This window comes from Haliotis rufescens, unplaced genomic scaffold (assembly GCF_023055435.1).
Source record: "Haliotis rufescens isolate VD_foot unplaced genomic scaffold, xgHalRufe1.0.p SCAF_4, whole genome shotgun sequence".
Lineage (NCBI taxonomy): Eukaryota > Metazoa > Mollusca > Gastropoda > Lepetellida > Haliotidae > Haliotis > Haliotis rufescens.
In genome coordinates this window covers 62,046,589-62,073,461 of record NW_025964112.1, presented here as the reverse complement: position 1 = coordinate 62,073,461, position 26,873 = coordinate 62,046,589, and the positions used below count along the sequence as shown (strand labels likewise).

The window sequence follows — 26,873 nt, the reverse complement described above, 5'->3', positions numbered from 1 at the left end:
TGTGCTAAAAAGATTTAAGTCTGCTAGCCCGAATTTGTATTTTGGCATGTAGGACTAGTATTAGCTGATCACTACAGTCAGGAAGGTAGCATAGTGTTGTGTCAGTTGAAAGGCTGCTACATTCTCTTGTGTGTTTGCGGATGTGTCAACAATTACATCTGACATCACATGCACTGCCCTTGGGCACTATTCATATCCTGTAACCCCCTTGACAGTGGTAGTGCAAAAGCGATTGAAAAAATAAGTAACTTATTCTGTAGACAAAACCTTCTAAAATTATATATCTGTGAGGTATGAATAGTATTTGACTTAAGTGTACAAACATCACAACACTAAACTACCTTCCAAGACCAAAAGAAATTTTCTAGACTCATACTTCAGTATAACCGCTAAAGTTGCAGATTGCACAGCCTTCTGATACAAAACAAGGAATTTCAGGGGTCTTTCGAATACTATACCAGCAAACCTCAATGTCCCCACGACCCCCATCAATGTCTAGCACTGTAAAACATCCCACCCGTCAACTAGCTGAACCTGTTGCTGGAGTGAGTGGGGTTTAACACATAAACCATGGAATAGGTTGAGTCTGGGATCTGAACCAAACAGAACAGGCACCCAGGTGACTAAGGGACACAACTCTGCACAATCAACCAAAGTCCTTGTGACCACTGGGCCAACCCTGCCCTCACATCATGCAGGAAGCAGACATACCCAGCATACCCTGTTAGATGGTCCAGATTAGTTGTAGCTACACTGTCGTTTGTCAACATGTTTGCAACAATTCACAACTAGTTCTCAACACAATATGGCCGAAGTACTGCTGACGTGACCAATCATATTTTAAACTTGAATTCACTCTCACTCACTCACTCACTCCAAGTGTGAAAAAGAAACGTGAATACTTTTAACTTAGAATCAAGCTGTTGTCATCAAAATTGCACATCTTCAACATCTGTTAAAAGTCCAACAAACCTTTGAAGATCCCGGGTTGGAATAGGTCTTCAGCAACCCATGCTTGCCGTAAAGGCAACTATGCTTGTTGTAAGAGGCGACCCAGGATCGGGTGGTCAGCCTCGCTGAATTGATTGATGCATGTCATTGTATCCCAGTTGCTTAGATCGATGCTCATGATGTCAATCACTAGATTGTCTGGTCATGACTTGATTATTTACAGACTGCCATCATATGCATACATGATATAGCTGGAATATTGCTGAATACGGCGTTAAACAACAAACAACAAATAAACTCCAACACTTCATAGGAAAAGACTACAAGGAAACAGTTTGAGACTCTGCATTATCATGATTATGATTACAGGAGCATTCAAATCATTGTTATGGTGTTTCAATAGCCTGGGCTTGTCACTATTTACTATGTTATCTAAGTATTGATGCATCTGACATTGAAGTCATTGTGTGAACAGTGCTTCAGGTAACCAGAATGTAAATATGGTCAAGGACATGCAAAAACCTCACCCCAAGTCACCCTCAGTCTGTGGGCCCCAAAACAATTTATTTCTGATACCTCGACCATCGTTTTCACAGGTTATAGGTCACATAGCTCTTACATGACATCTGGTGAGGTGAAATGGGAATTATTGCACTTATATAGTGACGTGCATGCACTGGTGTGTGGCTGCTTGTACCAGTCTGGACTTATGCTGGTTTTATAGTGCTACCCCACAAGATACCATGCTGCAGTTTAACATGGATATCCCACTCAGACACAGAATATGGAATCCAACCTGACCAGTCCTTGTTTAATCCCCTTAATGCAGAGTATCAGGCAGGGTAACAACAAGTACCTTGTTTAATCGCCTTAATGCCGAGTACAGACAGGGTAACAACAAGTACCTGTTTAATCCCTTTAATGCAGAGTATCAGGCAGGGTAACAACAAATACCATTTTTCAACATCTTTTGGTATGTTTTTTTTAATCTTAAATTTAACTTTCTTAAATTAAGAGGTATTTTAACATTGCATTTAGCACCATGATGGAAAACCAAGTCAAAATCAAACCTTTCTCTCATTACTGGTTGTCTGAGAAACACGTCACGTTTGTCATGTTAGAAAAGTAACATAGTTAGAATCATAATACAAACCGAATTCATAAATCTCTCATGTCAAAATTTCCAATTTGAGATTTTACTGACCTATATGACATTTTCTGTAGATCTTAGGCCAACACATTGAACTCGGAGAAGGCCAAGATCCATCCCTGATACCTACCAGACACTGACGAGTGACAAGATTTACCAGGATTGCTGTGGTACAATCTGTGCTAGTGACAAGCTATATTTACCTGTTTTGCTCTGGGATGGAGCCACCCAGGTACAGGGACTGTCCTGCCTGTTTCGCGGCCCAATCTCGCGTCCGATTGACGCGAAGCAGATCCCCTTCAGTCTGCAACAGGATATAGACATGGTCAAACAAAAGTTCAAGTGTGATGCATCATCTTACACTAAAAATAGCACAACAGCTGTGTTGATGTTAAGCTGACCATAGGTCATCTGTGGTTTTAATGTTAGCCACTGATAAATCTAGAGCTAGAACAATGGCACAGCCTCGCATGAACTTTGGTACCTTGATAGCATTAATTGATGTAATTCATCACATATTTTGCATTTTAATTCAAAGTAATTAACATAATCATACTCATGTAACAATGGTTACATGATACATGTCGCAACCAAACTTGAACTAGCTGTGGCTGATATCACTGCTGCAGTTCTGCGTTTATCAGGGCATAAGTGGAGTATTTCACTGAATCCACTTCCCTTATAAGCTGAGTTTTTGTTTGTTATTTAACGCTGCACTCAGCAATATTCCAGCTATATGATGGTGGTCTGTGAATAATCAAGTCTGGACCACACAATCCAATGATTGACGTCATGAGCATCGATCCACGCAATTGGGATACGATGACAAGACAGCGAACCTGACCTCCTGATCCCATTAGTCGCCTCTTACGACAAACATAGTCGCCTCTTACAGCAAGCATGGGTTGCTGATGACCTATTCTCCCCCCGGATCTTCACAGGTCCTGAGTGAAGTATTACCCTTCATTGGGATTTAATGTTATGACAAGTCATCCATACTCGATTATTTACATGCCACCGTTACAAAGCTGGGATATTGCTGAGTGCATAGGGGACACAACAAGCTAACAAACACCACACTGGATCCACAGTAAGTACTGTACTTGCTGTCACTGCATCCACAGTAAATACTTTACACACTGTCACTGCATCTACAGTAAATACTGTACTAAGTAACAGACACTGCATCTACAGTAAATACTGTACTCGTTGTCACTGCATCCACACCTAATACTTTATACACTGTCACTGCATCTACAGTAAATACTGTACTAAGTAACAGACACTGCATCTACAGTAAATACTGTACTCGCTGTCACTGCATCCACAGCTAATACTTTACACACTGTCACTGCATCTACAGTAAATACTGTACTAAGTAACAGACACTGCATCTACAGTAAATACTGTACTCGCTGTCACTGAATCCACAGCTAATACTTTACACACTGTCACTGCATCCACAGTAAATACTGTACTCGCTGTAACTACATCCACAGTAAATATTGTCCTCAGTAACAGACACTGCATCCACAGTAAATACTGTACTCACTGTCACTGCATCTACAGTAAATACTGTACTGGCTGTCACTGTGTCCACAGTACATACTGTACTCACTGTCACTGCATCCACAGTAAATACTGTACTCGCTGTCACTGCATCAACAGTAAATACTGTACTTGTTGTCACTTCATCCACAGTAAATACTGTACTCGCTGTCACTGCATCCACAGTAAATACTGTACTCAGTAACAGACATTGCATCCGCAGTAAATACTGTATTCAGTAACAGACACTGCATCCACAGTAAATACTGTACTCAGTAACAGACACTGCATCCACAGTAAATACTGTACTCAGTAACAGACACTGCATCCACAGTAAATACTGTACTCAGTAACAGACACTGCATCCACAGTAAATACTGTACTCCTACAAATGATCAACAATGATGCAGTGCAAGCTTGTCCTATATTCACAATGCATAACCTTCTAGCTTTACATCATGCCAGATTCATCTGTAATCTGAAACACGTCCCTGCAACAGCTTGTTGGAACTGCATTAAATACTCATGGGTCTATCTGCGTAAGTATCAATGACATAACTCCTTCAGCTAACGATCTTAAGACATCATCTGCAGTCTGGGACTTAAGCCCCTTGTCTGAAGCTAAAGTCCAGTAAAATTCAATTCTTCTACTAAACTAAGCTAATAATAGTCCACATTAAAAGTTACTGAAAATTATGCTTAGAGTTACAACTCACTTAGTGGGTTAGCACAGTTAGAAACTAACTGTTTTTGTCCACTAGTCCTTATAATGATAACATGGAGCAAAACCCCTAAACTGGCAAATTTCTACTAGTCCTTAGGATGGCTTTACTATTGGGCAGTTTGGTAAGGACTACAGGACAAGTGCCAGTTTCTAACGCTGGGGTTAGTAGACTTGGAAGTGTTTGGCACAGACTGCATTTGTGAAATCATTCAGCTCATATCATGATCATGTGCAGTGAACATGGTGAATAGTGTCATGATTGGGAATATCATCGTATATCACAATATCAATATTGATACAATTTAGGAATATCGAAACTAAATTAATAATTCACTGTCACAGAAATGAATACATATATTAAGATTACCATGGTTAAGATGCCTAATGACAAAGTAGAAAATTCAGCTTCAGACATTTAGTGGATCAGCACCAGTTCACACATTAGATACATAGCATGCGTTAACATAGATTTTTACATACAGTAAACTATGTTTATAACAAACACGCTTATAACGAACTTATTTTTTTTGGTCCTGACCTTTTACTGCAAATATGCTGTATATATGCCCATAACGAACTATGGTTATAATGTACTAAAATTAATGGTCCCTTTGAGTTTGTTATAACCTAAGTGTACTGTATATAGTATAGGTTTACACAGGTTTTTCTTTGCTTGTTGTTTAACACAACACTCAGCGATATTTCAGCTACACAACGGCATTCTATAAATAATCAAATCTGGACCATGCAATCCAGTGATTGACATCATGAGCATTGATCTACGCAACTGGGATACAATGACATGTATCAACAAAGTCAGTGAGCCTGACCACCCGATCCCGTTAGTTGCCTCTTACGACAAGCATGGGTTGCTGAACATGCTGAAGATCAATTCTAATAAAATTTATTATTAATCAAACTATTGGTATATCATGATAATTTTTAGTAAATATATCAATACTAAAATGTCCAATCCATGACACCTCTACTGCTCTAGTCATGATGCCTAGTACAATATGTTACATGGAATCTTGACAAGTTTAGGATGACATTATTTTGACAGAAAGTTACAGGGGGGCCTAAAGGGAGGTAATTCACACTGAATGAAGTTGCAAAGTCATCATGTCACTGACACTTCACGCTTGACTGAGGGACATTATCAGTTGCATTTCACTGAACCATAAAGGTCTCACACTGTCACATCATGAGTGAAGATAAAATATGAACAACATAAACATGTCAAAAAATAACATTTTGTACGTTTTCCCAGTAAGCTAAGAATACTACACACCTATCATGCCGATATAACTAAATTTTCATTGTGTTCATTGAAATTCCTGCATTCTGATTAGCTGAAATGGTCATGTGTTATTGCATTCATTTCCCAATAAATGTAAAAAATTAAGCCACGCTAACCGAGGTGGACCACTCTTATTACTACGGAAAGTCAGGGAATCCTCTTATTAATGGATAATAATCTCAATATTTCAGTTTGTGATTGGCTCTTATGGCAAACCTGAGACACTGGAATCACTAGACCAAGAGCCATGGCCACATTAATCAGCTAATCAGAACATTACTTCAGAAAGTCCGAGCAGGAGTTAGTTAAATAAGTGAAAGAAAATCTAAACTGTGCCCTCTTTAAAGTTTATCATGGCACTTCCTGCTTTTCAATGCTGGACATAGGCTAAAACTTCATGTACTTTGCACATGTGCCGGTATATGAATCGACAACATAACCATCAAATTTGGCGTGTTCGATATTCTAAACATCAATAATTATCATGTGAGAGCATTATCATGATTATTATCTTAATGAACAATGTCACTACTGAAGTTTAACAAATTTGAGGAAATATTGGTACCTCTTACCAGATATATCCACTCATTCTGTAATAGTGTACACCAACGTCAAGACGGTACTATGTTAAAAGATACTGACACACAATCATGTGATTGGGAACAAAAGTGTATTCAGTGGCTCACATGACTTCACATAATAAGAATAATGTCCTGTTGCTTTTTTTTGTTATCGTTGACGGTGATAAACGATTAACTAACCGAAGACATGTTGCCACACATGTTATTCAAACATGTACTCCATGTTGAAAAGAGGCAGTTCAGTGGCCCATTCAGCGTGGGTCAAAATCCAACCAGCAGATAGCCGTGCATTCAATATCTCAATCGGCTGATATGACAAGGAAATTGGACATCCGTTCCGTACGGGGTATCGTTGCGGCTATATTTGGAAAGTTGCCCAGCTGACCCTGGCTGCGCCAATGGCCTGCTTTGTTGTCAAAAAATTAATGCACGTCAACTTTATGAAACTAACAATGATGTTATAACAACAAAATACAATATAAAATACGTACCGTATTAAGAGACATCACTGACATGGTCCTTATCCTCCTATTGTAATGCTATCAGGTGAGTAGGCCAAGTATGCAAATGATCAGCAAATACTGTCACACGGTACTTTCGCCATTTTGTCCATGTTTATTTTTTTACTGACTAGCGATTAAGTAGACCGGTTAAATAGACACGAATAAAATTAATACCACATGACAAAAACTGAACGCAAATTGTGAATCTTTGGGAACCATCCAATTCCTTCTTTTCTGTTATAGCTATTTCCACTGTCAAAGTTGAGTGTAGGCTAGACGCGAGACATAAGTATTGGGAGTTATCTCCCTTGACGGAACGCTTGCTTCTGAAATGATAACTTCCGGAAAGAAACCCATCAAAGGGAAAACACGTAGATTTCCATGATTTGCTTATTTTTCTAGAACAATGAAGTGGTTTGAGGGAGCTATTCCTGAAGCTATCCAAGCAGCAAAAGTTAAAAACAGTATTTTTATTGTCTACATTGCAGGTAATATTTTGTTTGGTGGTAGAACTGGTCAAAATTGTTTTCAAATTGGTAGGCCATCACCAAAATGAAAGTGACAATTATGAGATCTCATTAGGGAAGCGAAAATCAGTGAGAAAAAGGATGTTAGTAGACATCTTTCGTATACAGCACATGGTGGGTAAGACTTCCACCATTAACCCCACCTAAACTATAAATATATATGCAACTAAAAGGATTGAACGGCAATGCATACATTTCCCTCTTTTAGACAATTGAAAGTTTCACAAGATCGAACATATGTGTGTTAGGTTCCTGTATAACTGGAAAAAAACTTCAGTGTGATAGAAACCAAAATTTGACGTGATGTGCACCTCCAAAGGAACAAATGTTGGTTGTAAAAGTTCCACGTGAACCTATATATGCATAATTCTCACTACAAATGATTTTTACTTTTAATACTTTAACAAGGGGTTCTGCAGTATTAGACTGGGGAAGCCACAAAAGCTTAGAATACAGTATATCCTAAGCTTTTGTGGCTTCTTCCCTCACAGTCATGTTCTATCTAAGTATGGATCCCCTCTCCCAGAGTCTCAATGCAAACAAGACATGTGGTGACTTATCAAACCAGTAAAGTTAACACCACAATAGGTAGTGTAAAACAATTCGGCTACCTTATTTGCTATTTATAACCACACCATAATCAGCAGTAGAAAGTAACATTTTTAGTCCACTAATCCTGATAATGATAACATATAGCAAAACCCTTAAAAATGGCAAGTTTCTACTAGTCCTTATGATACCTTAACTATTGGGCAGTTTGGCAAGGACTACAGGACTAGTGCCAATTTCTAACGCTGATAATCAAACACAGCTACCTAATACGACCACTCAAAAGGGCAATGATGTGTATACGTTAATAAGTTCTATGACATTGTGATGTAATGGTGTGATGTAAGGGGGCAGTTAGTTTTTGGTTTCGGTTGAGAGAGGTGTGGCATTTTATCGAGGGCTGAACCGAATTTAGGCAATGGAATAATAAGTCAGAAGAGCCATGATCTAATCTATACACATGACAGATTGAGTTGTGAGATCCCATACCAATAAATAAATTTGAAACATAAACAGAAAATACATCAGTTTATGATATCATTAACATTTCATGTCAGACCTTGATCAGTCAGTGATATTTTTGACAGGTTTGACAGGACTTTGCAGATGTTAATTACAGCCATAGTTTGACACTATTCATCAAATGTTGAACATGTTCAGGATCTGTGATGTTTCTTTCTGTGTATGAAGTGCAAAGATCTCTTCCTGTGTGTTAGTGGCTCTGCACTTTAGGAACCTACTCGAAAATCCAGTCTGGATGAAGTTTGTCTTCCTCAGTTGTGTGGATGTGAATCGAATTGCCAGGGTTGAAGGTGTAATCAAGATTTTGTTGAAGGCGTGTAGAAGTGCCTTTGGATCTCATACACATAAAATGAACTCCATTACCATGTTTACTGGGCCAAGACATTTGTTCTCATTTTAGGGTGTTTGTTCCTCTTTGGTGGAACTTCTACTATCAATACTATAAAACTGTCTAAAATAGGGATTTTTCTATAAAAATTGGAATATCTATTATTAGATGGAAGGAAAAAGAAGAGATATAACACAAACTTATAAGTAACTAATGTTTAATTTGTGAAAGTTCCCAAGGAAATGTTCTTTTCATGACAGAAGATCCATTATAATCAACAAATTTATCTGAATATGAATTTTGGTTGTGTCATTTCTAAATAATTATTTCTTTTTATCTCGTGTGGACATACTTGATTGGTTTAATAATTGATGGGAACATGTATGCCCAGTTTCTGCAGTTTTTTATTTGAAAATGGCAAATCTGTAAAGTAATATTCTGACCATATTTTCTAGTGGCCTTGCTTACATGGTTTGATGCACTTCGCTTAGTAAGACCTGTTTTATTACAACATCTTGATTATCGATCAGATCTTCTTCACTTGGCGCCGCTATTTTGTTTGAAGCAATGCAAGTGATAATGATATCAGAGTTGGAATCTGCTTGGTCAATAGGAGGGACATAACTCATAATAGGCACTGGTGTCGGTACAAGCAGCCCCAGAAATTCAAGCTGAGTTCGGCAAGGGTGGAAACTGGACTTTTTCAGTCAGTTAGCTTGCCTTGCTTCATGAAGATTGACCAAGCCATCACATTAGTTATAACTCTAACAGCAGGAAGTGAGAAATTTGTAGTTTTAATTTGGGACTTTTTACTGACATTTGCTGCGGACTTGGGACCAGTTATCGGCCTCTGAGCAGGTCTAGGTAAATCTCTGCACCTGAAACCTTCAACCTTTTCCAAAATTGTGATGTTGATTGAAGTAAAGTAAGACATATAAACATTTATTATATACTTAAGTTTTCGAAGCGAAGAAAAGAGATAACATTACAATGGATATTTCACTGCAGTGAACATGACACTTGATATTTCACTGCTTTGAAAATAACACTCTGAAGGAACTATTGTCATACAAGAGTGACTTCCCCTCAAATTGTCAACCTTTATTGTAAGTGTCAACACAAACTGTTGGCTTCCTTTTTACATAAGTTCCACATTGACAAGGCAAAAAAATGACAGGTGACCATTTATGGCGTTAATATCGCTTCAGGCTGTTTGTTATTGTCTTGAAAATGTTTCGTTATACACCATCAATTTCTCACTTAACTCGTCAATCAAGACTGTTCATTTTGCAAAGCACCCTTTTTGTTTCTTGACCAGCGTACATTCTTTTGCTTCCAACAGCGGTTGGTAGTTTTCAAGTATATTTTTTGTTAAAGTTGATTTTGTATATAATCATATCTATATGTATGATACAGAATTTTCATCCCCCTAAATAATTTTTGTTACTTTCGTTAATATTTTTTTAAGAATTTTCAAACACGAAACTACTTTTTTAGTCCCAAATACAAGGGGTGGTGAACCGTCCCTGTGTGTTAGGTAGGGAGAATTTACGTTTCAAGGTTTTACATTTGTAATGAAATAATAAAATTTCCCGTAAACAACGACACAAAAAGTATATAATAAATAGGATATTCCATGTGTCTCGTGAAATATCATGTTTCACTCATCTCATGACGGGTGAAATGTCCTCTATTTCTTCTTTAATAATAACACTTATCCAAATATTATTCTGAAGAGATTTTTATATTTCCATTTTTCTCTCAATAATCTTTGACTCACCACTGGACTTCATGAAGTAAGGGGGGTCACGGGTGGCCCAGTCGTCTAAGGCGCCGCTATTCGCTGTGTAGAGTTGCGTCCCTTGGGCAAGCCAGAAACCTATGATTGTGGGTTCGAATCCCGGTTCTCCCCAATTATTTCTAGATTTGTCAGCACCATACCCGTGCTCGTGGGTTTCACCAAAATGGTAAACGTCTGAGACCTGCATCACTTCGGGCTTTCCTCACATATTAAGCTGACACGCCGTGATATAACTGGAATACTGTTAAAAGCGGCGTTAAACCCAACTCACTCATGAAGTAAGGATATTTTGTTTTCAGTGACAGTTTGTAAACCATCTGATGTGCAGGTAATTGAGACATTGAGTGAACTGAGAAGTGCATATGTATTCTATCGAGGAGTTTATGATTTCTTTTGTTGAAGCATGAAGCTGTGGTATGTTATGTCAACATGGTGAAGGTGTTGAAAACTTGTTGCAGGTGAAGATGACTTGTCCAAACAGATGAATGCAACATGGGAAGATGCACAAGTTAGCGAATTGTGTGAAGAAGAAGGTTGTGTTGCTGTCAAGATCAAAGCCAACAGGTTTGGTCATGTTGATCATTTTAAATGTTTATACACCCTATTACTCCATTGTAAAATCACAAGATTTCACAAAAATACTTTTGTTATCCTGTGTAAAGTAATTAAAATCCTTTCTCATTTTAAGAAGAAAAGAAGACATTATTTTTACATGGAGATGTTTTATGTTTTCTGCATTTTCTATTTATTATGTATTTGTCAATTTTGACTACTGATTTATTTAAACATATTTTTTCAATGAATCTGGATTGGTAGTCAGACATTAGTTTATACCTTTTGGAATGAAGCATGTATTAATGAACTGATTTCAATATTACTAGTTTTTGTAAAATTACTATTACCATTCAAAATTGTTAACATTAACTACCTCAGAGTAGGCGAATGAATTGTTTTCTTATACAGTATCATTATAAATCAGACAGGAGTAGAAATAGTGTGTGATATAGTTTCATGCATATAACTGTTAATTTATTTCTGCTTTTCAGTGATGAGTGTGGCTTTTTCTCCCAGATATGTATCCTTCTTTTTCAAAATGTTAAAGATTTTTTTGCTGACATTTTGTTGATCATCAGATCATGGCTTAGCCATGTTAACCATGTTAAAACGTATCTGTGCAATGAGTCATTAGTCTAAAGGTAATGAAAATAAATGAAAACTCTCTCCTTGTCTTGCATGATCAAATATGGGCAAGTAGTGTCACACAAGGCTAACATGCTGGGGCCTATGTTACCTGTCTTGATAACAGGTCTACATTTTATGTAGGTAGACAAGGACAGTCAAACAGATCGATGACTGTTGGACCTGAAGGAGACGCTGTTTAAGTGTTTGCTCAATGTTCCCAAGTCCCATGTTTGATTCTTGCACACTTTCTCATCAAGACTAGACTAGACAACATCAGCAAATGTTGGATTTTGAAAGTGCAAAACATTCACATTTTACAAATAAAATCTGTGTCACTAAGGAACAGTCCCTGCATAAGCCAGTGTATTCAGAGCCACAGAGTTACTTCCCTTGACCAACACAGACCCTGTTGTAGTTGTTCCATCAACATTTTTCATTGGTGCTAATGGTGTTCCGCTGGAGGTCACGGGGGGTTACCTGGGAGGAACAGAGTTCTTGGACAAGGTCAAGTCAGTCGTACAGGTATGCACACAACAGTATCATTTTTCATTTCATGTTGTGAACCACTCTCTTTGGGTCAATGACCCAAAGTATAATACCAAAACATCGGAGTTGAGTCATCGACCCAAAGTATAATACCAAAACATTGGGACCCGTGAAGATCCGGGGTAGAATAGGTCTTCAGCAACCCATGCTTGCCGTCAAAGGCGACTATGCTTATCGCAAGAGGCAACTAACAGGATCGGGTGGTCAGGCTTGCTGCCTTGGTTGATGCATGTCATCGATCCCAATTACATGGGTCGATGCTCATGATGTCAATCACTGGATTGTCTGGTCCAGACTCTTTATTTACAGACCGCCGTCATATAGCTGGAATATTGCTGAGTGCGGCGTTAGACAACAAACAAACAAACAAACCAAAACATTGGGATCCAGGAACGTATTTAAGTGCATGAAATTATTGTTTCAAATTTATGATTGCATGAGTCTTCTCTCTTTGTGACTTTTCACTGCTTAATAAGAGCACAGTTAGAACTGGGAACTAGATGCCATTAATGGTATATCTTGTATGACTCAATTATCCTCCGTTTGCGGTATTAGATTGTTCCTGGTGAAGAACTGCTATGAGTAGATAAAATTTCAAATTGAAATTTGATATGTAAATGCCAAGAAAGCACCTCCAAAGAGTTTTCAATTGTGAATCAGACACATCTTGTCAAGTGTCCACCAACTCAGACAACACCAACTCAAGTCCCTAAATCAGAACCCAGCCGGTCAGAGCCTGCAGCAGCAGCAGCTTCAGCAGCACAGGTGACAGAGCCTGCAGCAGCGTCGACCTCTGTGTCCAGGGAGGGGGATGACGTTGCTGAGACTCAGGCCAAGATTCCAAAGCTCGACCATGACAGTAAAGTGGATAAGTAAGAACAAGAATCTTTATCAAAAATAACCTTCAGCTGACATGTGTGATTTAATTATCCTTAGGACTTTGCGAGTCAGTGTAAGCAGGTGACATTTCGTTTAATGTTAAACCCAGGATGGTTGAGAAATTCCTTTCCTTCATCCCCAAAATGCCATGTGTGGCATGGAGGAGACATGATAACTGATGCAGGCAGACTTGAGAATCAGCCTTACACCATGTACACGACAACAATCATAACCATGATGTGCTTTGTGAAACAAGCAACATACATTAGAGACCATGGAGACAGACTGACTAATTCGTCCAAATTTAAGTTAGGTAACAAATGAAATACTGTTCACAGGGTGTCTACCATAATCACTGTTTCAATGAAGACCCCCAATAATACTGCAGTATTGCCATCCATTGATTTGTGGTCTCTTGCAGAGCCAAGCAGGTAATTGAGCAGAAAAGGTTGGAGAAGAGAAAGCAAGAGGAAGAGGTAAGCACAGTTTCGTTTATGAACAGATGTTGCCCCCCACTGTGTAACTCTAAACTAGGCATATTGTGATCCCGCCTATGCCACAAGAGGGTCTGGTATTTTTGTAACACTAAGCTAGGCATATTGTGATCCCACCTATGCTACAAGAGGGTCTGGTATTTTTGTAACACTAAGCTAGGCATATTGTGATCCCACCTATGCTACAAGAGGGTCTGGTATTTTTGTAACACTAAGCTAGGCATATTGTGATCCCGCCTATGCTACAAGAGGGCCTGGTGTGACACTAGGCTAGGAACATTGCCATCCCACCTGTGCTACAAGAGGGTCTGGTATTGGTGTAACACTAGGTTAGACACATTGCCATCCTACCTATGCTACAAGAGGGTCTGGTATTATTGTAACACTAGGCTAGGCACATTGCCATCCCACCTGTGCTACAAGAGGGTCTGGTATTGGTGTAACACTAGGCTAGGCATATTGCCATCCCACCTGGGCTACAAGAGGGTCTGGTGTAACACTAGGCTAGGCACATTGCCATCCCACCTGCGCTACAAGAGGGTCTGGTATTAGTGTAACACTAGGTTAGACACATTGCCATCCCACCTATGCTACAAGAGGGTCTGGTATTATTGTAACACTAGGCTAAGCACATTGCCATCCCACCTGTGCTACAAGAGGGTCTGGTATTGGTGTAACACTAGGCTAGGCACATTGCCATCCCACCTGTGCTACAAGAGGGTCTGGTATTGGTGTAACACTAAGCTAGGCACATTGCCATCCCACCTGTGCTACAAGAGGGTCTGGTATTGGTGTAACACTAGGCTAGGCACATTGCCATCCCACCTGTGCTACAAGAGGGTCTGGTATTGGTGTAACACTAGGCTAGGCACATTGCCATCCCACCTGGGCTACAAGAAGGTCTGGTATTGGTGTAACACTAAGCTAGGCACATTGCCATCCCACCTGTGCTACAAGAGGGCCTGGTGTAACACTAGGCTAGGCACATTGCCATCCCACCTGTGCTACAAGAGGGTCTGGTATTTTTGTAACACTAGACTAGGCACATTGCCATCCCACCTGTGCTACAAGAGGGCCTGGTGTAACACTAGGCTAGGCACATTGCCATCCTACCTGTGCTACAAGAGGGTCTGGTATTGGTGTAACACTAGGCTAGGCACATTGCCATCCCACCTGGGCTACAAGAAGGTCTGGTATTGGTGTAACACTAAGCTAGGCACATTGCCATCCCACCTGTGCTACAAGAGGGCCTGGTGTAACACTAGACTAGGCACATTGCCATCCCACCTGTGCTACAAGAGGGTCTGGTATTTTTGTAACACTAGACTAGGCACATTGCCATCCCACCTGTGCTACAAGAGGGCCTGGTGTAACACTAGGCTAGGCACATTGCCATCCTACCTGTGCTACAAGAGGGTCTGGTATTGGTGTAACACTAGGCTAGGCACATTGCCATCCCACCTGTGCTACAAGAGGGTCTGGTATTAGTGTAACACTAGGCTAGGCACATTGCCATCCCACCTGTGCTACAAGAGGGTCTGGTGTTTCAGGAGGTCAAGAGGAAGGAGATGGAGCGGATCAAGTTGGGGCAGGAGGTGCAGAAGTTGAAACAGTTCCAGCAGGACCGGGAGCTGAAGGAAACAGCCCAACAACTGAAGAAGGACAGGGAGGACGACAAGAAGGCTCGGGAGCGGATTAAGGAGCAGATCGCCAGAGACAGGTAGAATAAGTGATTAGTGAATGAGAGTTCAGAGTAGGTGCAATCAGCAATATTCTTGTGTGTCATGGTGGATTTTAAATATTTGAATCTGGCTGAGGCTGGTCATAGTTAATGAAGCCATGAAATGTTTCTTGTCGTCTGACACATCATCCCATTGTTAACAACTGATCCTCATTGTGATCTTATGACAAGCATGCTTTTCTTATCTGTTATCCTGTCCCGGGTTAGAATTCGTCTTTGGCAACACATGCTTGTTGTAACAGGATAGTGATAGGGATAATGGGACAGGCGGGTCAGGCTCGCTGACTTGGTTGATGCGTGTCATTGTATCACAATTGTGTAGATCGATTGTCTGGTGGCTTTAAACAACCAACCAACAAAACAAACAAAATCTGTTCCCCCTCGTAATACCCAAGAGGGGCAAGTGAGAGGAAGAGTAGCTACTATGTAACAGATGCAGGCCATGGTTGTTTGTAATACACTAAGGATCAGCAATGAGTTGTGAGAAAAAAATCAGTTTAATATTTTGGCCAATTTTGATATTTGAAGATACTGAGAATTTGTAAAATGAGTGTTGATAATTGTTTAGAAAGTTTATCTCTAGGGAGTAATCAGTGCAATTATCCTCTGATTTGAATTAATGGAGATTTCTTTTCCTTGCACCAAGTAAACATGTTAACAGTACAGCCAATTATCCTTTTTATTACCTACGAGGGATTCGGAATTCATAAAAATCATATGTTCCCGAGGGTCATATTACATCACAAGACAACAGTGTATTTTTCTGTCATCCGGACAGCATTGTTGAAGTCATTTGAATCTTATTGTAATGTGAGGTCTAAATGATGTCACACTAGAAACGACGTCATAGATGGAGATTGTTGACATCATTCCACAAATTGTGGTTCAGCTGCTGTTGCGACTTGCAGCACGAAAATTCGTCTCTGTATGTAGACATCATCTTCGGTAATGAATAGAACATTATATTTATGTTCATGTCATACCACGTTTCCGACGCTTGTGCCAAAGTTCCGAACTTTAGACCCTCATGTCATAAACATGGTATGACATGAACACCTATACATGTATAATTATAATATCTTCTATATACAAGAACACTTGTAAGTATTTCAAGGATTCTCTTGTGATTGTGTACCTGTGCCATGATTCAGGGCGGAGAGAGCAGCACGCTTCAACAAGGAGAAAGCAGATAGGGAGAAGACCCAAGAGGAGGCAAAACGAGCCAAGCTCATGGCCCAGCAACAAGCTGCAGCAAAGGCGGAGGCTGAGAGGAGGTAACGCTTCCCTCGTCGTATGACTGTCTTCAGAAAGAACACTATGGTTCTCATGTGCTTAATGTGTCTCCTGAAATTCAAATCTATGAAATAATCTGTATGACTGTGTTTCTGTCTTGAGAATGCCATTTTGTGTGAACTGACCAAGTAAACATACTGAGTTTTTGTTGTGCATAACTTGCCTTCCAATCAATGCATAAATAGATGTTAATTTGTATGATGTGCTCAATATGTTTAATCTTCTGAGCTGACGCTGATCTTATTTCCAGTGAGACCGCAAGAATACAGTTCCGGTTACCTGACGGTTCGTCTGTCACCCAGCAGTTCCCGTCTCGAAACACCCTGCAAGAAGCCTACAACTTTGTGTCACAAGTATGTTATCTGAACCTTTATGTGTGGAATATCATGGAGTATCCATTGTTGATTCCCAGCCTTTTTTTAGTTTTGTTTAGCTGTTAACGAAACAATTTGTTTACTTTTTCAGCATGTTGGAGGTGAAGTTACCCTTTCAACTACGTTTCCTAGACGGACATTCTCCGATGCAGACATGTCGCTGACATTTGCCGATCTGCAGCTGGCTCCTTCGTCCGTCGTTATGGTTATTCCAGTAAGTAGTGTAACATCTTTTCATAAAGTGACTGGGCTGCTTGCATGTCATGTGACTGGGTTGCTTGCGTGTCATGTGACTTGGCTGCTTGTGTGTCATGTGACTTGAATTCTTGCGTGTCATGTGACTGGGCTGCTTGTGTGTCTTGTGACTGGGCTTCTTGCGTGTCATGTGACTGGACTGCTTATGTGTAATATGACTGGGCTGCTTGTGTGTCATGTGACTGGGCTGCTTGTGTGTCATGTGACTGGGCTGCTTGTGTGTCTTGTGACTGGGCTTCTTGTGTGTCATGTGACTGGGCTGCTTGTGTGTCATGTGACTGGGCTGCTTGTGTGTCATGTGACTGGGCTGCTTGTGTGTCATGTGACTGGGCTGCTTGTGTGTCATGTGACTGGGCTGCTTGCGTGTCATGTGACTGGGCTTCTTGCGTGTCATATGACTGGGCTTCTTGCATGTCATGTGACTGGGCTGCTTGTGTGTCATGTGACTTGGATTCTTGCATGTCATGTCACTGGACTGCTAATGTGTCGTGTGACTGGGCTGCTTGTGTGTCATGTGACTAGACTGCTTGCATGTAATGTGACTAGGCTGAAACCCTGATGATGTGGAATTGTTACTCATGTTTCTATAACTAGTTTGCCTAGTCCAGATGTGAAGGATGCTATGGTGTAGTTGGAACCCAACTCACTCACTCACTCACTCACTCACTCACTCACTCACTCACTCACTCACTCACTCACTCACTCACTCACTCACTCACTGATGTTTCCAGGGCACCAAGTCTGTGGCGCGGCCAAGCGGAGGAGGGGGAGGCGCTGTCTCAAGCGGTGGCATACTACAGATGATCCTCGCCCCTTTCCTATTCCTGTTGAACATCTTGCGGTCCTTCTTCTCATCATCATCCCCCTCCACACCCCCTCCGAGCACCTCCACCCAGAGAGACAGAGCTGCAGGGGGTGACAGAAGAACAGGGTGGGTATTGCAACAGCCAAATGTTCCTTCAGAGGGAGCATGTTTCGTTAACGTTACACTTAAGTCTAACGAGTCTAAGGCCACAAACACCTGCACATGTGAAGATCCGGGTTAGAACAGGTCTTCAGGAACCCATGCTTGCTGTTAAAGGTGACTATGCTTGTCGTAAGAGGCGACTAACGGGATAGTGAGGTAAGGCTCGCTGACTTGGTTGGTGCATGTCATGGTATCCCAATTGCGTAGATCGATGCTTATGATGTCAATTGTGATTTTTCACCAATAAGGTCCATTATCTCAGGGTAACTCACATCTTTTGGATGTTGATGTTTGAAGTCAGCATGTTACATGGCTGATGTTTTATTGCAGAGCGTATCCAAGGCGGGGAGCAGGTGGCGGAACAGCCAGTGGAGGCGTGAGTCGTAACGAGGGTAAAGTTCACCGCTTCAGGAACGCCGATGATGATGACGACGACAGAGCAACCTATAACGGGAACTCTACACAGCAGATGTAGACTGTGATACTACTCCCCTGTGTGCTGGACCCTGTTTATCGCTGCACAACAAGCTGTGTGATTGTGAATTGACATATTGCTGCCCTTGATGCTGTTCACCCGAAAACTGTCGCACACCTACAGGACACATCTCTCATCATGTGTATAGAATGTGATTCTAGGTGCATAGGAAGGCTGGAGAAATATATGTGGATTTTTAAAGATTTCTATTTCTGTTCTCTGTAAATGCTCGTACAGAGGAATTTGTAAACATTCAATTATATACATTTCTGGGTGTGAAATAAGTTCCATCAATAAATGAAGGCAATCTCATTGAAATCAGATCAGGAGGAATTTGTAAACATTCAATTATATACATTTCTGGGTGTGAAATAAGTTTCATCAATAAGTGAAGGAAATCTCATTGAAATCAGATCAGGAGGAATTTGTAAACATTCAATTATATGTATACATTTCTGGGTGTGAAATAAGTTTCATCAATAAATGAAGGCAATCTCATTGAAATCAGATCAGGAGGAATTTGTAAACATTCAATTATATACATTTCTGGGTGTGAAATAAGTTTAATCAATAAGTGAAGGAAATCTCATTGAAATCAGATCAGGAGGAATTTGTAAACATTCAGTTATATACATTTCTGGGTGTGAAATAAGTTTCATCAATAAGTGAAGGAAATCTCATTGAAATCAGATCTAATCTGATTTCAATGAGATTGTAAATGAAGGGTGTGTCTCTTTGCTTGTGGTACCTGATTTCCTGATCAAAAGCTTGTTGCGGAGGTGCTTCCCTTTTCTGTTACCGTGATTACTGGCGGGAGGAGAGTCAATGTCTCAAAGGAGACAGGGTTATTGGTGAAACACCAATGTAAGGTTCTTACTGAGTCAAGTGTCTGCAGCTTTGGTGAGGTAGTGGGATTCTCATTTAGTCAGCAGCTCTGTTAATTTACTCTAGTGGTTTCTTGGAATATCAGGATTGGTGAAACATCATCGTTTACCATATTAAATATGTACACAATGAATGTAGGGATTTATAGCCTCATTCAGAGTCGGTAACAAGAGACTTTCAAAGTCCCCTGAACTACCCCCGGCAGTTGGGTATTAAAACTGATATGAGCTGATAGACAGAACTCAGTGGAACCTGAATTCAGTTGAAAATGTTCTTGTATTACTGTGAATTTTGAGCATAGTTGGGAATAGTTTAATAATGCTTCTTCTCGCTTACAATGCTGATGATGTAACTTTTTCAAGCACAGGCTTACTCTCCCTAACATTTGCACTACTATGTGGCTTGCATCCTTGTTATTCTATTAGGAAATAGATATAAGAATCTTTATCTAATGTAGTTTGTTTTAAAATCCTTTACACTATTATGAAATTTAAAAAGTAGTTGTGCCACATATTTTTGCCCTAGATCATTGCTATTTATGGAAAAAGTCAGTGGCATTTTAAAGGTGACTGTTGTTTCATCCTAACCTTCTCCTTGTTGCCTCTTGCATTTCTACTATTGTTGACTGTCAGAGGCGACAGTGTCACATTGATACTATTGTCTTGATCTTCTGTGACATACACTGAACAAGAGATTCTCCTTGTTGATATTTGTGATGTTAAGGATTGTAAATAATACTTCATTGTTACTGGTCGTACGAATATTTCCTTGCTTGGTTTTGTTGCATTGATTATGCCATTTGACATGTAAAATGATTTTGAACTGTCATTTTAAATTATTACCTGAACTTTGATGTAAAAATTGTAAAATAAAATGTTGAATATTTTGAATATTTTAACTCTTTGTGAACTTGAGATCATTGGTTGAGAAATGGGGTGAAAAGCTGAATGTTCTCCAGCATCAGTTATCCTCACGAAACCTTCTTGAGCCCATTTGTCTTTCTGATGAAATTGGACATCATAAGAGAATCCATGTATTCATGTTTGTGTTATGGCACTGTTCAAGAACCAAATTCAGCTTCATTTTGCCTGTGTCTTCACTTGACCACCTTTGTGGTCGGGTGGATAGAGTGTCTTCCCCAAGAGTGGAAGGTTGGTGGTTCGATCCCTGGTCGCATCATACGAAAAGATGTTAAAAGGTGGTACTTGTTGTTACCCTGCCTTGAGCTCTGTACTAGGGGTTATGAAACAAGGACTGTCGGCTTGGAGGCAGTATACTTTGTCTGAATGGGATATCGATGTTATACTGCGACGTGGTATCTCAGTTGGCTAGCGCTATAAAACTGGCATAAGTGCGGACTAGTACAAGCAGCCACATACGTGCATGCTGGTTATTATATAATAATCGTGAATGTCACATTAAACCCCATTTCACCTCACCTGTCTTTTCTTAAAAACACTCTACACTTTAGCCATTTATTAAGGTCAATGTCTCGTTTAAGAGACCAAAGTCGACTTGGTTTCCTCAGGTTACAATAATGAGGCAGCACTTTGTCCTTGACCTCTAGGTTGCCATATGCTGGTCCTGATCCCTTCCACTTGGCATAACACCCGTGATGATCTGGGTAGAGAATAGGCAATCAGCGACCCATGCTTGTCGTAAGAGGCAACCCTATCCACCTCAGGCTTTCCTCACACATTAAGCTGACATGCAGTGATACAACTGGAATACTGTTAAAAGTGGCATTTAACCCAACTATCTCATTTTCTCTCCGTTGCCCTTTGAGCATTTGATGGTTTGTATCAATAGTATTCTCATTTCAACACTGTCTTATTGGTCTTTGACATTGTTGACAATACAACTTTACTGAGCTTATTACGTGGCTGCAAGGATGCTGTTAACATCACTCCTATTGACCTTTTTCACACTTTCGCCATCTTGGATCGAAAACGAGACTTGGAGAGCATAGCTCCATGCAGTGAGAGTCGCATCAGCTCATAGGGAACAGACAGCATGTTGTGCATTTCACTGATGGACATTTTAAACAAACAAAAAATGGTATCCTCTGTATCTAATACAGAAGATAATTCACATTAAATCATGAGGTCCAACTAAAATATGCCCGTAATACACTGGAATTAGCATTTTGCTGTCAGGATCCCGGAAGTGAATCGAAAGGTGCATTTCGAGATACGTATTTCAGAATTAGATTGTTTTATCATAACCTCGTCGGCATATAGGTACAATGTGACAGTACATTCAATGACAGAAGTTTTGTATCGTAAATAAACCGCATAACATGAAACACGTCAGTGTACCTTTGCAAAATTGCTCAGTCAATGCGTGGCTTGGCGAACTCTAGATCAAGATTGAGATCATGTTTATTTCATGTTTCATAGTGGTGTTTGCTGCCATGAGTCCAGTTGACAAAAGACACTTTTTCTGCTAAGATTTTCATTTTAACATATTACAATGTTAATTATGAAAATAATTCGTGTGTCAAAATAAATTTTCAGAAGGGGCGATAACTCTATTCAGTGTGTACAATGACAGATGATACTTTCAAACATCACTTACTTAACTGATTATTGCCGATTGAGATTGCACCGTGCACGACAAAAGTAATAATGTGTGAACTGTTTAAAATAAGTTAAAAGGAAACTAAAAATTGATAAATATAAATAATGTATGAAATTGAAGAAATATAAGAATTGATACAACTACCAACTTCTTGAACACCCTCACCTAATCCTGTATGATGATAGGTAATTGTATATCAAAAGGAAGCTACTAATACATTTATCCTGAATAGTTTGAAAATGTCTTGATCAGATATGAGTACAGATAAAATAACAAAAGATAAAAAGGAATCAACTTAAGTTGGTAATCAAGCCAAGATAAAATATATGTATCGGTACAAATTATGTTGATGGAACAATCTGGATTTCTCATATTTAACAAAGAAAAACAAACCAAAATTTTCATATCTTTATTTCTCACAATATAAGTTTTCAAAACTTAACATGGACTGGGTGTCTTTGTCAGTCAAAAGCACCTAATTAAATTCCAGGAGAAAACAAATGGTACAATGTGCTTTTTCAGTGTCCGATAAATATTGGCCATGTTGATTTGTGAGTGAATAAGGCTTTTCACTTCCTCGTCCTATTTAATAGAAATGTGACAGGAAGCACATCTGTTGATTAAATGATTATGGCTTTTCACTTCCTCGTCCTTTGACAGGACTCACATTGTAACCAGTGTGTTACTGTCAGCAGAAAGCTCCACCAGACATCCGTCACCGGATACTAGTACTTCATTGTGTTGACTCGCTGGCCTGAAATGAATAATTCAATAATATTGTAATAATATTCCTACTTCAATAACATTTTATATAAACAATGCATATTCACCTTCTCTCAAAATATTGCTTATTTAGAAAACAACATTCTTCTGAAATAGAGAAGATTAAGGAAAATTAATCACAGTGTGTAACATTACATGCTACTTAAGAACAATCTTGAAAGAATCAATTCATCTGATATGTCGAAAACACAAACAGTATATTCTTTGTAAACAGTGAACTCAACAGATGCATCAATTTAATGACAGTGTACTACAGCTCTTTATATCAATGTCACACAGAAATTCACTATTGTTTTAATGAAACACGTTTTGATATTTGTATTACCGGTATGTATTTAATCATGAAATACTTTGTTTAGTCTGACCATGTTGAAAACATACTTTCGCTGAAGTAAAAATCAGGTGAAATATCACGTTTTGTCACACCTACAGTCAGTCTGCCTCATTGACACTATGGTTTTCTGAGTAAGGTCATGAAGATCACAAAGAAAATATAAGACTTGAATTTATTTTGTCAAATGCAATGTTTATCCCTTCATGTGGTTTACTAAAGTTGATATCTTGACTTGAAAATATTAACTTTGTCAGATCACAAGATGAAATACTATTAAACATATTTTATTGTACAAATAGACAAAGGGCAGCACTTATTACCGCCTTCTCCCTATATACAGTTATACATAATATTGCATAATGAAAATGAACAATTTACAGTTAAAGCTTCACATTGTGGAAACATAGTGCGCAATATAAATTTATATACAGTGCTCATATGAAGGATATGTACAATGTGCTGGAAAGTGCATCTCATACATATGCTAATATTATACATTTCAGTATTGTATATAGATTTAACAATATTAACTAGAAAGTGTTTTTACTCGTAAAAACATATGTCTCCCCCCACTCCCCTAACCCCCATTCATTCGTTTACTTCACGTTAAACCCCATCTGTTCATTCCCACAAAAATAATTCACAATATTTTAATTCTAGAATTGCTTTGAATTCAATAATATTGAAAAGATCAAATTCTTAAATTTCATTATAAGCAAAAGACACAGAAATATTGAAGGGGTGTTGAGTTTAGTTCTGGAACAAAGCCCATCCCAATACAGAGTCTAAGTTAAACTTGTCTCCATAAACAAGAAAAAATAAAATGTGAAAAACTTCTAAATAGCAAGAAGCACCACTTCAGGACTTGGTTAATATGTTACAACTTCATGAAATAATATTGAACAGTTTTTGAGTTATGGTCCGGAAACAAACCTTACCCCCATTCAGAGTCTATGTTCAAGATATCTCCATGGAAACGAGAAAAAATAAAAATGTCAAAAATCTCTTAATAGCAAAAGGCACCACTTCAGTGCTGGGTTAATGTGTATACAAAGTTTCGCGAAAAAATATTAAACGGTTTCCGAGTTATGGTCCGGAAACCAAGCTTACCCCCATTCAGAGTCTATGTTCAACTTATCTCCATGGAAACGAGAAAAAATAAAAATGTCAAAAATCTCTAAATAGCAAAAGGCACCACTTCAGTGCTGGGTTAATGTGTATACAAAGTTTCGCGAAAAAATATCAAACGGTTTCTGAGTTATGGTCCGGAAACGGTGGGAACGCCGACGCCGACGGGAACCGTGCCAAAAACAATATGTCTCCCTCCATTCTGGGGGAGACATAATGAATAACAGTTTGGAAACAATAATATGCTAGCTACTGAATCTGTTAGTTGTTTCTATAAATTTGTGTACAGACAAAAATATTTTTGTATTCAGGAAAACATCTAAGTTTGGATCACCAAAAAGAATACTATGTAGAGTTTTTTGTCCTCCAAGATTATCGATAGCTGTCAGTAATGTCTCCCTAAAATCCTCATATAAGGTACATTCGAAGAAGAAATGGAATGAATTTTCACAAGGAGCATGCTATACAAGGAGCATGAGATAAATTCATGCTATCATCGTTATTTGACAAGGAAAACAAATTTCTTCTATGTATTTATATTTTTTTATTTTCTCGTTTTGATTGAATTATAAAAAAAATATCAAAATGATCACACCACTTGACTTGATTGAAATAAACTAAAGTTCTAAAGATTGTTAACAATAGTAAAATATTACACCATAACAATATAATTATTGCAAAATGACACAGTAAGCACAACTATATTCTTATATATAAATTGATATGATTAATAATCAATAATACATGGCAATTACTTGCACAAAAGAAATCTTTTTGTTTTAAAAGTTTCAAAACATGTTTGTGGACATAAAACCAGATGGTTTCACAATTAAACAAAGGGAATAAATGAGTTATGATTGCAATACGCATGGGAATTAAAAATAATTCTTTTGATACTTAAATTTTTTAGTAATGTCAATATCAATTTATGCATTTGAAATATTTGAATACAAACTGTTAAAAAGTTATCTGTTTCTGTAAATTATATAAAGATCACATGTAGATTGAACATTTACTGGACATTAATTAGTTGGGTTTTTGTTCATTTCATGACATGATTAAATTGGTACAGTAAAGTAAATATCATTTTGGTAGAAATATCAATTGTTACCAAAATTGCAGATCAAACTGTACTCTACTTTAAATATTTACACACCCTTTATGTAATAATTCAGTTGAAATATTACACCTCATGCTATCTAATCTGTCAACATTGACAATCAAAATATCAACTGTTCACAATCACAACAGCACAAGTAGATCGAGAGGTCTAATATTTTATTGGAATGCATTTGTGTCCATTACAATTTACATCAAATACGCAACAGATGCAAACTTCTGATTTGTTACGATTGTAAATTCTCAGTAGGTTACAATTTGATACAGTGTTCCCGTTTACCGGTAATTACCAGTTTTTTACCGGTAAAATTAGGCTTGGACCGGTAATTCATCTGACCGCCAGTCCCTGTGGACTGGCAAATATAGTACTTATAGATCTTTGTTGTTGAACAAAAAAAATCGGTGATATTCATATATTCAGATATAAGTTCATTTTTCGAACAATGTCTGCTTGTCTGTTACCATCAGGGTTTCCCCTTGTCATTTCTAGGTTAAATATCCAGTTGTAGTGACTTTGTTTGAAAATATTAAAAAATAAAGAGAATAATTGTGACTGTGTGAATGATGAGTAGAGCTAAATAAGTTACTTCAAAGATGACATCTTTGCACTGAACATGAAGTTGAAAGAATTAAAACCAAATAATTTTCATATTTTTTTTAATTGTTGAAAGTTGGGACTTGCAAAAATTAGAGGGGACTGGTAATTTTTAGAGTTGCCAGTCCACAAGGACTGTCAGTTTCAAAAGCCAGTGGGAACACTGTGATACATTATATCAACATATAAATTTAGTTAGTTTCTGACATATATCTAGATATGGTCAAAAGGTCAATATTTCGACTTCAAATACAACCCGCAAAGTTATTTAAACTCACAATAAATAGCTTGGCTTAATGGTGTGTAAACAATGAATTATTCTTTACAAGATTTCAGTAGCATTTGTATTAAGTCTCTTGAGCTACCATAAACTGCACTGGGAGTTACCAGGTGGTCATGGATATTTTAAATTGAAATCACAACAGAACGGCCAGACTCAAATTTATATCGATAAGGAGACCAGATAACAGAAGAATAGTTTGTCAATAAGAATAATATTCAATACTTACGATAAATGTACCGGGGTGGTTAAATTGTCGCAGTTTGTCCCCATTGCGTGCCTTGTTGACATCTCCACGTGTTTCATGTGCTATCCAGCCTTCACCTTCTGCTCTTCAAGCCTCGCTTTTAAACCGGAAGTAGCGACGTGTGAAAAAGGTAAATATGTACACTGTAATCGAATATATAGAAAATTTGGAACAGAATTTACACCTGCAAATACTGATATATTTCCCTCAAACCATGAAGTGAGATAATGAT

The 26,873-nt window shown here is 38.6% G+C and overlaps 2 protein-coding genes across 4 annotated transcripts in view; one reads left to right on the top strand and one right to left on the bottom strand.

Annotated features, from left to right (window-relative positions):
• The window catches only part of LOC124116786 (stAR-related lipid transfer protein 3-like), a 64,376-nt gene extending 57,372 nt beyond the window's left edge, over positions 1-7,004 (bottom strand). Inside the window, exons 1-2 of one of the 3 annotated variants that reach the window (XM_048381915.1) lie at positions 6,746-7,004; positions 2,305-2,405 (exon numbers count right to left, since the gene is read on the bottom strand). In XM_048381915.1, coding sequence (XP_048237872.1) covers positions 2,305-2,405; positions 6,746-6,769 — 125 coding nt within the window. In that variant the 5' untranslated portion in view covers positions 6,770-7,004. Of the gene's footprint in view, positions 1-2,304; positions 2,406-6,245; positions 6,385-6,434; positions 6,619-6,745 lie in introns of those variants that run through there. The other 2 variants (XM_048381916.1, XM_048381917.1) reach the window with 2 other exon arrangements.
• A 78-nt stretch (positions 7,005-7,082) lies between these two features.
• Positions 7,083-20,465, top strand: LOC124116785 (UBX domain-containing protein 4-like). The gene is made up of 12 exons (XM_046478297.2): positions 7,083-7,245; positions 10,943-11,048; positions 11,531-11,559; positions 12,070-12,188; positions 12,873-13,084; positions 13,513-13,567; positions 15,136-15,305; positions 16,478-16,600; positions 16,870-16,972; positions 17,085-17,207; positions 17,980-18,179; positions 18,546-20,465. The coding sequence occupies exons 1-12, from the start codon at positions 7,164-7,166 to the stop codon at positions 18,688-18,690; spliced, it is 1,467 nt and encodes a 488-aa protein (XP_046334253.2). The 5' UTR covers positions 7,083-7,163; the 3' UTR covers positions 18,691-20,465.
• The last annotated feature ends 6,408 nt before the right edge of the window (positions 20,466-26,873 follow it).